This window comes from Microcaecilia unicolor, chromosome 2 (genome assembly GCF_901765095.1).
Source record: "Microcaecilia unicolor chromosome 2, aMicUni1.1, whole genome shotgun sequence".
NCBI classification, from domain to species: domain Eukaryota; kingdom Metazoa; phylum Chordata; class Amphibia; order Gymnophiona; family Siphonopidae; genus Microcaecilia; species Microcaecilia unicolor.
In genome coordinates this window covers 260431759-260447034 of record NC_044032.1, presented here as the reverse complement: position 1 = coordinate 260447034, position 15276 = coordinate 260431759, and the positions used below count along the sequence as shown (strand labels likewise).

The 15276-nt window shown below is 42.5% G+C and overlaps 1 protein-coding gene across 1 annotated transcript in view; it reads right to left on the bottom strand.

The window, feature by feature from the left end:
- Positions 1–15276, bottom strand: part of IQSEC2 (IQ motif and Sec7 domain 2) — a 260857-nt gene that overhangs the window by 16981 nt on the left and 228600 nt on the right. The window contains 2 exon segments of the mRNA XM_030194029.1: positions 3953–4126; positions 4449–4610. Of these exon segments, the coding sequence (XP_030049889.1) occupies positions 3953–4126; positions 4449–4610 (336 nt within the window).

Sequence of the window (15276 nt, the reverse complement as noted above, 5' to 3'; positions counted from 1 at the left end):
GTGAAAGACTGGAAGCTCCAGCCTTTGGGGCCCCGATGGAAAGGACCTTTTACTGTTTTGCTTTCTACCCCTGCAGCTGTGAAGGTCGCAGGGATAACTCCATGGGTCCATTGGTCTCGAATTAAGTCTGCTGACCAGACTGAGCCCAGCACGGATCAGACGGAGCCTAGACAGTGGAGAGCAGAAAGAGATCCAGCGGAGCCATTGAAGTTGCGCCTGACCCGAACCAAAGAATCTACTAGCTGAAAAGAAGGGTCAACTGCATACTGCAGGAGCGGCTGAACTTCGGCTTCATACTGAGACTCTTTCTTGCCGGATTCTGGCTTTCTTGGAATTTGAGAGCTTGATCCTTGTCAGTTGAGGGTCTATCCCAACTGGTATAAGAACTCAAAGACTGAGAACACTATATTAGAGTAATCTGTGATTAGCACAGACTGTTGAAATATTATTGCTTAATTAGTTTGCTGTATTTGTTTTAGATTAGGAAGAAAGAAAATGTTAGTAGTTTGGATGCTTTTGTTGTTTTCTACTCCTTGCCTCCTTGTTCCTAATACCCCAACTCGCTCCAACCTTTGGTTACACTCTGTCCAGGAACTAATTAGCCAGGCAAAGATTACTTCCCCTTGTATTGTGTGTTCCCGATTTTCTCCTTATACTACAGATGTCCCAGCTGTTCCTGTCCCTGTGCAACTCCCAGCTCTTATACCTCCCTACTTTTCGAGTTCAGGTCCTTGGAGCCAGGATTATACTTGGTGGTCCTTTTATAATGCTACTTCCCCCTCTGACTCTTCTCTAAGGCCAGTTTTTACGTCTCCCTATCCAGCTTCTGGAGTGTTTTGTTTAACAAGAAGCATCTCAACTGTTCTTCCCATTCCCTGTAACTATACTAATGTTCTCCTAGAGAAGGAGGAACCTGTGTGGGTAGTTTCTCCAGGTACTCCTATGTGCCCTACTACCATACCTGTAGATTATGACCAAGGTGATTATCTGGCTCCTAACTATACTACTGAGAAGACTATAGTGTCCCATCCTATTTTCTACTTTCATAAGTCCCCGGGGGATGAAGGGGTTGCATCATATGAGCGGTCTGTTACAATTGGGGATTGGCACCTATGGTGTACAAAGTCTCCATTTCTTCTTCGTTCCCCCTGGGATAGGGGCTCGCATTATGGGCATCCTAATCTCCATCCTGTGCCTACATTTATTGGGAACTTTCGTCGCCCTCTCCTTGGTCATTACTGGCTCTGTGATAATGTCCTCCACATGATTCTTCCCTCCACATATGATTTTTGTGTATTGGTAACCTTGAATTATTTTCCTAAAGTTATTCCTCTTAAGCCACTATCCCCGCACCGCTCTAAGCGAGAGGCTTTGTCCTTACCCTCCTCCGTTGCCACAGAGGATGAGGCGATTGAATTAGCCCTCCAGTATATTAATTCTACTTATCCTCTGACTAAAAAGAGACTTGTAGCCCTTTCTGCCACGGCCTGGATTCCAATTGGAGGCCCGGTAGCGGGTATTACTGAACCAGGTATGGCTACCCGGAGACTTCAATCCCTACTCCATGTTTTAGTTCATGAGCTGAACGTGGTAGTCAATGCATTGCAGGATCAAATTAATGAATTAAGTATAGTTTCTAGATATAACCGTATGGGCCTTGACTATCTCTTTGCAGCCCAGGGTGGTCTCTGCACAGTGTTAAATTCTTCAGAGTGCTGTACTATTGTCATAAATAGGACGCATGTAGTTAGGCATGCCATGGATAAAGTCCTACAGTTGGCCAGCCTTAATGTGGAGGATTACCGAGGAGGATTAGACCTTACCTCCTGGTGGTGGTCATTGACCTCCTGGATACGTCCCTTGTTCATTTCCCTAATAGTCTTAGTTTTAGCAGGGTTTTGTTTTGTTTCTTGGCCTCATGTGCTTCGGCAGTATGCCGTCGGACCTTAACAAGTAGGGTAATGGTGATTCACAAGTCTATTCCTAATTAGGATCACTATAGTCTCCAGAGTTTGAGATGTGAGACTTATCTCTGCATAAGCTGATTTTAGTCTCAAAGGGGGGAATGAGGCAGTGGACAAAGAAATTATATATATATAAGAAGTGATATTAACTGTTAAAATCTGGGGTTTAAAAGTGGTGTTTGAATTCCTATTTCAAAATCAGCTTTTTACCTTGCAAACTGAAGTGAAGGTATGCCAGATGGTTCATATTATTTGAAAGTCTTGCCGGGCTGGGTCAGAAAGGTCAGAAAGACCCTTGTGAGGGATGGATTGCTAAATGCTGGCACAGCTGTAAACTATTATGAATGAACAAAGGAATGAGCCAGACATGCTGAAGTTTAAAAGGCTGAAATACTATTTCAGAAGTTCTTGATATGTAGATTTTGTTATAAGGAAATAGTTAGATTCTAAATAATTCTAGATATTCCTGATATTTAGAATATGTCTTATAAGAATGCTTACTTTAGAATATGTTGTATTCTGTGTAAATTAATAATTCTGTGTAGGATGTTTGTTCAACTCTGTGTTACTTTTAAAATGATCCTTTGTCTGCTGTTTAAGGCTGCAGTGAGGAGATCAACATGTGTTTTGAATTAACTATGGTCTTAGCTAGTTCTGTGTATGGAGCTGATAGGTGAAAAAGGTCAGGACTAGTCAGCTCTCTTCTCCTTGATTAATTATAGGTAAAATGCAGAAATGGTCTTGGAAGCAATAGCCTGATATGTATGCTATTAAGTAAGACTGACTTTTGACCTCTTTAATGAATGCCAGAGTTTAGTTAATAGGTAGTATGAAGCTGATTAGGAATATGAGAATAACCAATGTTAGATGGGGCCTCTTAGTCTCTAAGGGAATCCAGTTTAAGCTATAGATGAGACATCAATCATAATGAGAAATGTAAGAGACTGGAGACCAAATGTCTGGCATGAGGGGCCCCAGGTCACAGGTCAGTTTAGGATGTCTGGAACCTATGTAACTGATATTTCAAAAGTAATGATTGGTTGAGGCAAGGTAGCCAATCAGTTTCTTAACCAATTGGGAGTAAAGGGGGCTAGGCTAGGAGGAGGGCTTAGGACCCTATTTAAGTGGGAGCAGAAGCAGTTTACGTCAGAAGGAGCTCAGAAGAAAGAGAAGGACAGAAGGAGCTCAGAAGAAAGAGAAGGACAGAAGGAACAGACAGAAGAAGGAGAAGACAGCATAAGAAGAGAAGCAGCTGAGACAAAGACACAGAGAGCTGAGAGAAAGACACAGAGAGCTGAGAGAAAGACACAGAGAGCTGAGAGAAAGAGAAGAGAGCTAGAACTGATGTCCTGCTTTGTTTGCTGGCAAATAAAGAAGATTTCTCTCTCATACTGGGGTGTGCTGTCTGACTCCTGAAGTATCACAAATTCCTATCTCAATTCCTGCAACAGTAGCACCAAATACAACTGGGGCAATTTATGTATTTTTCTGCTATATTTTCTTAGTCCATGATTGAGTCTGTTGGTACTTGAGGTCGTCTTCTCTCTCCACACAGAGCAAAAGATTGAGATGATACTCAAATACCAACAAAGCCAGGTTCATTCTCTGAATGTGACTGGGGGGAGTCCCTCTATCTCCCTGTGCCTCTCACCTCTCAAAATCCACACATTTTGTTTCTAAAACACTTTCCCCCCTGTTTACTAAGCCCAACACAGCCCATTCAAAGTGAATGGGCTGTGTTGGCATTAGTGCATAGCAGCCACTAGCACAGCTTAGTAAACAGGGGGGGTTGACTGCAAAACATTCATATAGATAATTACTGCCCTTTCCCTATGCACCCTTGGGATGATGATGATCAATTGAATCTAGTATGCTAGGGCTGTGGCTTTTTAAGTGCTAAGTCAACATGGAGGAGCTGAACACCTCCTTCCACCTCATTAACACACGTACAGGGTGAGAATATCCATCTATCTGTATGTGGTACTTACCAGCATCAGACAGATCCCGCAGAGAACTGCTTAGTGCACTCCGTTTCAACCCCTCTCCCATGGCATACGTGTCCTCGAGGCTGGTCCGTGTCAGGGTCCCATTCACTGCATCTTTCAGCCCTGGCCCCGGAGAGGCGTTTGGACGCATCACACCTTTCTGCTTCTCCAGCTCCGCTGTGGGGTGGGATGAGAGGGTGACAGGGAAATGTGAGAAAGGCAGAATCAAAGGGGACACTGCATGAAGCATAATGGAAATATTACCATGCAAGCACATGCCGCATGAGGGCTGCACCCTGCAGGCTATGTTTTTATGACTTCCTTCAAAGAGATGTGAGGTCCTGCATGTAACCTACTCCCTGCGATCACATTTAAGGTGGTACTTCTCCATCACTGGTAGCTTGGTGATTGACCCATGCATGCTGTTGGTGGAACATGGCTAGGAGATGTGGGGGGGGGGGGGGAGGGAGGGATGGAATGAACTCTGCCCTGAACTCACATTCCACACGGTACTTTTCCATCTCCTGCACCTCAGCGATGGACTCTCGCAGGTCACTGGTGAAGCGCAGCCGGTCCTGCAGGCTGGGGGCATTGAAGATGATCAAGACCTTGCGTTCTCCACCGGGCACTGCCGACAACAGCTTGATGCCATACTGGTAATCTGAAGAAGGGATGTGGATACAGGCAGAGAGACAGTAGGATGTGAAAACCACGGAACTAAATAAGAGCATTGCAATAGATTCCACTCCTGTATTTGTGCATTAAATTACACAGCTCATTAGAACTCTCTTTTTGGCAAATTATGGTAGGCTAGCCAAAAGAAATCATTAGTTCTTGTTCCTATAGCATACTACGAGCAAGTTCTCTTTTATATCAGCGTGATACCCATGTGCCTGTTAGATTGTTGCGATCCCTTCACGATTATCGGTTGGTGATTTTTCCACCATCACGTTTTCATTGGGAATCGACTTGTGAGAGCGCATTTGTCTAGCTGGTTAGCTACAGTGCTAAATGGTCTTTGAGAAAGTTATTGAAAACTTACTTTTTTTATTCAGGCTTTTAGCAATCAGGAGACAGAGGCATGGGGGAGGAGGAGTTGTCGGCAGATACCTACAGAATGCTCTTGCCATATGGATATCTCGCTGAGTGTGTGTTAGGATGTTTTCTATATTTTAATGGAGTTCTCTCTCAGACTGTAAACTGTAAAATCGCTGTGACCTGTAGAGCCTGGTGATGTTAGTAAATTTTAATAAATTATAAACTATAAGAGAATATTGCACCATTGGTGTATTATAATGAAACGATCCTATGAAAACATGTTTCCCCCCAACACTACCACAGATATTGACTCACTGGAAGACCGTCACAGACTATGGAACAGAATGAGTGCTTAAAGAGCTTGTGGTTGTAGAGACTGGGGTGTGTTTATGTAGAACAACAGTTCTCACCCCAGTCCTCGGGACACACCCAGCCAGCCAGGTTTTCAGGATGCCCACAATGAATATGCATGAGCTAGACTGGCATACAATGGTGCATGCGAATTTTATTTTATGCATATTCATTGTGGAAATCCTTAAAACCTGAGTGTGTCCTGAGGACTGAGTTGAGAACCCCTGGTGTAGAGGGAGGTGAAGGGTGAGGCTGGATAGGACCTGTTCTGGGGTATAATGCTAGGTGGAGGATTAGCCCTGCCACTGGCATACATTAATGGGTATTATTTTCAAATGCTTGTTCTGGATCTACATGCGTACAACAAGGATTCGTGTACAACAAGAAGTAGCACACACAGATCTGCAGAATGCAAGTTGCTGGAATATTCAGTTGCCTGAAAGAGTGTACATACTCTCACAGTGCCTATACTTTTGGCTACATGAAAAAGAAGCTTTCCAGAGGTGGTTTACGATGGGGGTGAGGTGTCGCAGTGAGGTGGACCACTTTGATTCATGGTTGGAAACTACACATGAACACATAGAAGGTGATTCTATAAAGGATGTTCCACAATTAAAATCTGTTTTACATGCAGAAAAGGCCTTTTATAAAGTTATGTGGCAGTATACACATGGACAAGTACATGCACTAACAACATAATGTATACTTATATGTACCATGCACAGCCATTCCTGGAGGTGTACTTTGGGCAGAAGTGTGAAGTATGTACATATTTTATACAATATACAAGAACACGTATAGAGTACATGTACACAACTGTAAATGTAGGGGTCAGCATTAGGTACTGATTTTCTAACATCATATAGGCGTTCTGTTATAAAATTAAGCACTTAAGGAGGTAATTTGAGCCGTCTGTGTAATTGTAAAGTATGCAGATACTTTCTCTTTGAAAATCAGTGTGAAGTATATACACAGACCTGTAAATCTCTTGTATTCAGTGGGAAACTCCTGTTTTTGCGGGTCCTCTCCCACACTCCCGCTGGGAAGCCGGGATCACCCACCTAGCAGCTTCCTCTTCCGGCGGCAGCAGGAGTTACCTTAATTAAACGTCATCTCCTACTGACATGGGACCAGTTCCACAGTTCTTATCGCAAGGAGATGATGTTTAATTAAGGCATCTCCTGCTGCAGCTGGAAGGGGGAGGGATTGCTGGTGCCGCGGGTCGTGACATCAGGATGTGCAGGGGTGAAGTTGGGAGTGGGACTGTAAGCATGCTTGGTGGACTGCGGCAGGGCTGGGGCATGCCCTAAGTCTTTCTCTGAAAAATCTTGCACCCTTGGAAACTCTGCATACTCTCAGTGGACCTATGTACTCTGCACCTACTACTTCTGTGGGTCTGGAGAGAAAGGAAAACAGAGTGCACATTTATAAACATTTCATTTATATTCACCTCCCCAACCCTGCCATAACATGACCCTGGGAGAGCCTGCTCTCAGTTCAGCTAAAAAATATGCATACTGTGGAAACCCAGGTGTACTTTTAGCCAGGTTAAGGAGAGAAATTTTGGAAACTGTTTTCAGGCAGGGAAATTTTATAACAGAGCACTCAAGCAGAAGGCACATATGTTGCAACTGTTTATAAGACGATGTACGTGCCTCTGTGCCTTTAGATTTTTAACCAAAATTGTTTTTTAAAATAACCATACAAAACCATATTTATCTCTGTGCCCTTAAAACACAGCCTCCCCTGAAAACTTCTGCACAAAGTCACAGCTGCTCGACAGCAGAAATAACTGTATATGGACTGGTAAGAAATGGTGCACTTGTGTGTATTTTATGTTTCAACGTTTTTATTGAAGACACAACAGAAACTTTTTTACAATCATTGAAACCACTTTTGACAAATAAAGTTTTTACAACAACTTGTGGCTATTGTCTCCAAAGATTTTCTTTTCCTCCCCCTCCCACCTCCCACCTCCCTCAACCCCCCCTCCCCGCCCCCCATTTGAAAATGATACATATGTGTTATTAACATCTTAGTGTGTTGAGGACCAAACTTCTTCCCTTATGAGACAGAGAGTCTATATAAGCACCCCAAATTTTCATAAATGTGTTCTTTCTTTTCAATGAACGGTTGGCTTCTTTTGCTTCCCACATCATTAACTGGTGGGTGAGGTTCCGCCAGTGCCAATAATCTGGTCCTATGTCATTCGTCCAGTTTTGCAAGATACATTTCTTTGCCAACAGTGTTGTTTTACGTAAAAATATATTATGTTCCGGTATTTGACCTCTAAATGATCCCGGTAAATTTAACAGCATCTGCACTGATGTGCCTGCCAGCTTGTGGCCTAAAAGTTGTGATATGTAATGAGTTATTTTTCCCCAAAATCTTCTAACCTTCCAGCAGCTCCAAAAACTATGGTAGTATGTGTTATCTGTTCTCCCACATCTCATACACAAGGGCGTCTGCAATCCCCCGAATTTTGCTAGTTGTGCAGGTGTCATATATGCTCGGTGTATAAAACGGAATGCACATTCCCTATACTGGGCTCCACTGACCAATTTCGGTATCCCCTTCAGTTGCCTTTCTACATCCCATCCCACTAGTGTAACTCCTAAGTCTTTCTCCCAGCGCTCTCTTAACTTTTGAAAGTTTTTGGGTTTCTCATGTGTCCACAGTGCCTTATGTATCCCTGAAATTGATGGTGCTTCTTCAGAAATCTCTAGGAAAAATCTTTTTAGCTTCAATCCCTGTTTCTGTTCCAATCGGCCTTGATCTAGTGACTGAATAAAATGCTTCAGTTGGCAGTGCGCAAATGTGTCACCCCATTGAATTGTATCTGCACCCAACAGTTGATCTAAAGATTTAATTTTCCCACTTTCATCTAGTACGTCTTCCAGACATTCCAAACCTCTCTCTGCCCATCGCTGAAAAACTGGGTTTTCTATACCTGCTGTAAAGGTTGGGTTTCCTCTAATTGTTAATAATTCTGTTACTCCTCTCCCCATCTTCAATCTGTTCCCCAAGAATTGCCACGCTCTCCTAAGCGATTTTAGTAGTAGGTTATTCCTGTGTATCTCCGGGATCTGCGGCGTTTCTAATTGTATCAGGGATTCCAATCGCCACTGACCAAAGTATTCCTGTTCTAACGCTAATGGTGTATACCATGTCGTTCCAAATATCCAGTCCCTCACATGTCGCATTAAACAAGCCATATTGTATAACTTCAAGTCTGGTAATCCCAGCCCTCCCTGTTGCCAGTTACCCATCATGAACTGTTGTTTCATCTTAGCTTTCTTATTGGCCCAGCAAAATTGCATTACCATCTTAGTGAATGTTTTCAGATCTTTACCCATTATACATATTGGTATGGTCTGCATAACATACAACCATCTAGGTAGGATCACCATACGAATTAGGCATATTCTACCCATCAGCGACAACTGCAACTGACTCCAACTTGCGAGTTGGTGTCTAGTCTGAGTCAACAGCATCTTAATGTTAAGTGAGTATAATTCTACCACATCTGGCGTCAACTGTATACCCAAGTATCGAAACGATTTAGTTGCTCTTCTCAATGGAAACGTTCCCTGCCAAGTCGCTGTATTCTGTATATTACTAACCAATGCTTCTGATTTCTCCAGATTTAGTTTGAACCCAGAATAGGTTCCAAATTCTTTAAACACTTCCAGTAATGCTTGTAAGGACTCTTCTGGGTTTGTAAGTATAACTAATAAATCATCTGCAAAGGCAGCCAATTTGAATTCCTGTTTCCCCAACACCACTCCTCTTATGGCCGTCATATCCATAATATCTCTAATCAGGGGGTCTAAGTATAATGCAAAAAGAAGTGGCGATAGGGGACACCCTTGCCTAGTTCCTCTTTGTATTTCAAAAGCCTCCGAGCAATTATCATTGACCGTTATTCTAGCTTGCGGGGATGTGTATAGTGTTCTAATTGCTGTGACAAACCACCCTGCAAAGCCATAGGCATTTAGCGTGTCGAACATATAGTTCCAGTCAACTCGATCAAATGCCTTCTCGGCATCAAAACTGATCATCAAGGTTGGTTGTAACTCCCTCTTTACATGTTCCAGCGCTGTGATAATTCTCCTCAAATTTTTAGCAACTGATCTTCCTTTGACAAATCCCACTTGTCCCTCTTGCACTAAATTTGGTAATACGCGGCTCATGCGTCCTGCCAATATCTTGGCAAATATCTTCATTTCACAGTTCAATAGAGAAATAGGTCGATATGACTCCGGCAAGGTATGATCTCGTTTGGGTTTGGGTAGCAAAATAATTTGAGCCATGTTCAGTTGTCTAGGAAGAAATCCTCTCTCTACCCACCCATTGAAAGTCTCTACCAGTGCAGGCTGTATTTCTTCTCCTAATAGTTGGTAAAATTCTACTCTTAGCCCATCCGGTCCTGGCGCTTTCCCTGGAGAGCTATTAGTTATTGCCCAATGTACTTCATCAATATTTATTGGTTCATTTAATATTTTTTGTTCCCTTTCAGAGAGAACCGGATGGGCCACCCCCTCTAAATATAAATTGCTCGGAAGACCTGAGTTATGTTCTTCTGCATATAAGTTCTGGTAGAAAGTTTTAAAAATATTTTGGATTTCCACATCTTTAAAGCACATTTTTCCTTTCTCGTCCTTTAAAGTTGTAACTCTTCTCGATGTCTGTTTCTGGGCAATAAGTCTGGCCAACATCTTTCCCCCCTTACTGCCATACTTATATAATTGAAATTTATAATAAGCTTGTGACTTCATCTCTCTCTCATGTATAATAGTATTTAGAGCTACTTGAGCTGATACCAATTCTTTCTTCAGTTGAGCGCTGGAAGACCCATCATATCTTTTCCTCAATGTTACAATTTCTTTTTCTAGCCTCAGTATCTCTCTGTCTCTAGCTTTTTTAAATTGGCTTACATAACTAATGATCTCTCCTCTTAGGACCGCTTTCGCCGCTTCCCAGAATATTATTGGGTCGGAGGCTGTATTCTCATTAAAAAGTTTATATACTTTCCAAGTTTTCATCAAATGTTCCCTAAATCCCACATTATGGGTCAAGTAACTTGGGAATGTCCACTGTCTAACTTTACCTCCCTCCTCCCCAGGTTTCCAATTCGCCCAAACTTCTGCATGATCCGATATTGCATAAGGTCCTATTTGAGTATCCTGTATCTCTCCCATTAATGTACGTGACACCAGCAGGTAATCTATCCTTGATTGTGTGTTGTGTGCTCTGGACATATGTGTGTAATCTCTATCTTGTGGGTGGAGCACTCTCCAGATATCCAATAGGCCCAAAAGTGAACACAAGTTCGGTAGACCCTTTGACATCCAGTGAGATGGTGTCTGTGTGGCACTAGATTTGTCCATCTGCGGGTCCCATACTGTATTAAAGTCTCCTCCCAAAATTAATCTGGAAGAGTCTTCTCCTATTAAATGCCCCAATAGTTGTCGATAAAATTTTTTATCCATTTGGTTTGGTGCATAAATACTGCCCAGTATTATCTGCCTCTTTGCCAAAAGTACCTTACAAAAAATGTACCTTCCCTCTGGATCTTTAATTACATCGCAAATCTTGTCCACCACCCCTTTTCTTATGAGGACAACCACTCCGCCTTTTCTCCCCTTTGCAGGCGATCCAATGCATTCTCCCACCCACCATTTTTTAAGTTTATCCTGTTCTGTCTCCTTTAGGTGTGTCTCTTGTAAAAGAGCGACATCTGCTTTGATTCTCTGTAGATATTTTAATATCTTAGAGCGCTTCACTGGCGACCCGATGCCTCCCACATTCCAGGTCACTATTTTAACCATCTTTCACGTGTTGTGGTGGCTACGGGTCACCCACAGAAGCTCTTTATCATCCGGGAGCAACCACCCCAGCCTATGGTTCCCCCCTCTTATCATGTAGTCCCCACACATTCTCTTTTGCTGCATAGTATCATTTTTTCTCTCTTCCTTGTTCCTTATCTTGTTTACGTCTATTTGCTTTCCCCTACGCCCTATCCTTCCCCAACTCCTCCCTCCCCTTAACATCCCCTCCCTCCCTTCTATTACCCTCCCTCCCATGTTCCCTATTAACCCTCTACGTTCCGTCCCTAGTATGGGACTAATCACGTTTACGCCTCTCTCTACATTCCTTATAATTAAGCTTCTATTGCAAGGTTACTTCCCTCTTCTATATGTGAGCCCTTATATGAATTCCCCGTTCCTCCCTCTCTCTTCTCATATTCAAGGGCATCTCTTATCATATTCAGTGATCTGTAATTCTAAATAACTGTTTCAATATAACATTTTCCCATCTTGTGGTTATGCCCTCTCCTATAATTGGGGCCCATTGTATATTATATATATTAACTCCAACATTAACCAATAACGTTATGATTTCCTTAATCTAGTGTTTTCACAACTTGCATGTATAGCATCATCCCCGTCTCCCTCCTTTCCATCTTAACAAGATGACATGGTTTTATCTACTAAGCATTGTCTTTGTAAATGTTCAATTCCAGCTTCTCCGGAAGACCAGCCGAAACTCTTCCAGTGTATCTTCCATGTTATTTCAAAAGTTCCACTCTTGTTGGTTAGCGATAGTATTATTGACTGTGGTTGCTCGCCTTGGTTGTTGCTTATTCATTCAGCAGTTGTAATCCACACTCCTGTATACGGACGATCATGTTGCCTCATCCCATCAGCAATTGTAATCCAAAAGTATAATAGGGTTGTTCAGGTTGCGGCCTCCACCTTTTATTCTTATTATAGCCCGTCATGGGCCACTTGTATTCCGTGTTGGCTGCTCAAACCACGTCCTGATTATTTTCTTAAATTGTAGTCCCCATTATTCCACCCCGAATCATGTCTTCCTGGGCACTTGGTTTTGTTATTCAACTTCTGAAAGTTTCTACTCGCAGTGTTTCTGCCGCTTCATTTCCGAGTTTGTAATCCATTGTATTCCAGTTGATGCTTCCATGTATGTCATTGCTACTCAACCCTGAGCCTCCGTCAGGGTCTGGAGCTGAGCCGATAATCATTCAGTTCTTATGTTTACTGTGACCCCCGAATTTATCTGTAATCATACCAACTCCGGCTGTCGCTTTATATCACTGAGGTCATTTTATCCAAAAGATTTAACTTCCTTAAATCAACTTTTTCAGCATTGTCCATGATTTAATTCCAACATTCAACTGTTTTATTCCATGTCTTTCCCAGTCTCAGCCTGATCCGTCATTCATCTCCTTCACTCAGTATTTGTCTAATGTATTGCTGTGCTTCCAGGACCGTCTCACAAATTTTAACAGATGATTGGTAAAAGATCTTTAATTTTGCTGGGTACAACAGCGCGAATTTGACCTTGTGTTGCACTAGTTGTGAGCACGTCGGTGAAAAAGCCTTCCGCTGCGCGGCCACTGCGCTCGAATAATCTTGAAAACACAGGATTTTTTGATTGTTATAAGTCAGAGGTGTTCCACCACGTATGGCCTGCATTATTGCAGTTTTATGGTTAAAGTTAAGTATTCGGCATATCACTATTCTGGGCCTCCCCACGCTTTGTCGCATAGGTCCTATTCGATGGGCTCTCTCAATGATTAGGGGCCCCATTTCTGCTTGCAGCTTTAGTTCTCTCATTAACCATTTCTCTAGGAAAGGGCGAAGTTCTTTTTCCCCTATATCCTCAGGTAGCCCAACAAAACGCAAGTTATTACGTCTAGACCTATTCTCTAGGTCTTCTATCTTTTCGGCTTGTGTTTCCACTGTTTTTAAGAGTTTACCATACCTCTGTTCCATAGTTGTAACTTGGTCTTCCAGGGCCCCCGTTCGTTGTTGAAAGCCCGCCATATCCTGGGCGAGTTGCGCCATATCGCTCTGTAAACCTACTAGTTTGGAGTCCAGTCCCTGTAATTTTTTGTCTAGAATAACTTCCAGGGCTGCTGTTACTTCTCCCACTATTTCGGCGGTCCATGCTGAGCTAACTGACAAATTCGATGGGCTCGCCGGTGCCGCCATCTTGTCTTCTCCCGCTTTTCCTTTACGAAGCGATTTAGCGGCCATTGCTACTTCGGACCTCCGATCCAAAAAGATAGGTGGATGGGTAAGCCTCACGGGTTCTTTATTTTAAATTTTAGCCGGTTTCCGTTTTTTAGTTCGAGGGTTTTAGCTTAGAATGCGAGAGAGGGCACGGAGCTAATCTTTTAGTGACCGCTCGCGTGCATCGCGTCACGTCGAGATCACTTGTGTGTATTTTATAAAATACTCTATATACTGCTCCTGTTCCTGCTCTGCCCATTCTTAACCCACTGGGAATGCTTATGGCCCGATATTCAGCCTGTGGAAATAAACAGGTTGTAAGTCATTCACAGCCATGGGCTGAATTAACCCTGGATATTTAGGGCTTCTTTTACAAAGCCATGTTAGCAATTCCCAAGTGGCAAATGAGAGGAAGCCCACAGGAATTGAATAGGCTTCCTCTCATTTGCCACATTGAGAATCGGTAGTGCAGCTTTGTAAAAGAGGCCCTCAATGCCAAGGCATGTCTGGCCTCTGGCACTGAATTTCTGGGTAAGTATGGTAACCTAGAATTTAATCAGGCATCGGTCGATATTGGGACCGACGCCCCAGTTAACTCGGTGGATAAAGTTTAGACAGCTATCAGTTGTCCAGCTTTATCTGCTCATTAACCTGTTAATGGACTGAATATCGCCTCCAACCAATTAAGTGCTGGCTCCACCCCTAACCTAGCCAGTTAGTGATTTTGCAGTCATAGGGGATATTCAGCAGTACTATCCAGTTAAGCGCTATTGAATATCTGGGCACAGTCAGCTCAGCTGTGTTTAACTGGGCAGGGGAGGCTTCTGCCCAATTAAACCCTTCTGAATATCCACCCCCCCTGTATGTTTTACTGAGTTCTTCGTGTATTTATGTTGTCACATTATTTTTAAATGATATCTAAGGACTGATGTACTTTTAAGATAGTTAGACTTTGAAGAATTGATTTCTAATGTGTTTTTGTTTCAGGTAACACTGACGCAGCTTTAAGCCAAACATGATCATGTCGAGTGGTCCTGAGAGATACTCTTTACATATTTTCTCTATATTTAAAATACTCCTTTAGTCCTCAAAAAAACCTTTAAAACCTTAAAAATATTCTATTTAGAAATAGCAAAAGTGTCCATTTAAGATATTATTTTGCAGGGGGAAAGGTGAATTGACTGACATGTTCCTTTTCCCTTGCTGAAGTTGTGGCCTTTATAGTCTAAAATATTTAGTTTATAACCTAAAAGTAGACACTCTTGTTTTCTGAGTTCCTACTTTTATGAGTTCAAGATCTGCACGTCCGTACACAAAATCATTCACGCAGATGCCCCACTCTATATGTTAAACCTAGTGGACATACCGCCCAGAAACGCCAAAAGATCGGCCTGCAAATTCCTCAATCTGAGCTTCCCCAGCTGTAAAGGAGTGAAATACAAACAGGCTTATGCTACGACCTTTGCGTACAAAAGCACACAGTTTTGGAATGTGTTACCCAAGACCCTGAAAACCATGAACAATCTAACCAGCTTCCGCAAAGCTTTGAAAACACACCTCTTCAACAAAGCCTACAAAAGTCATCCTCAATGAAACAAATCATTCCTTAAACCACCCAAGTACACCAAAAAACACCTCTCACACGACCTTACCTAACACCTGTCCATCTAAATCCTCTTATACCTCAGCTTATGATCAACTGTATGTAAATCATGTATTGACTTTATCATAACCTTACTCTGTAAGCCACATTGAGCCTGCAAAAAGGTGGGAAAATGTGGGGTACAAATGCAATAAATACAAAATAAATAAATATACCCCAGGGCAATTTCATAAGGGCTTACTAAGTGTAAAATGCTCTTCCATATGCTGATGTCACCAATAAATTTACTCCCTTGC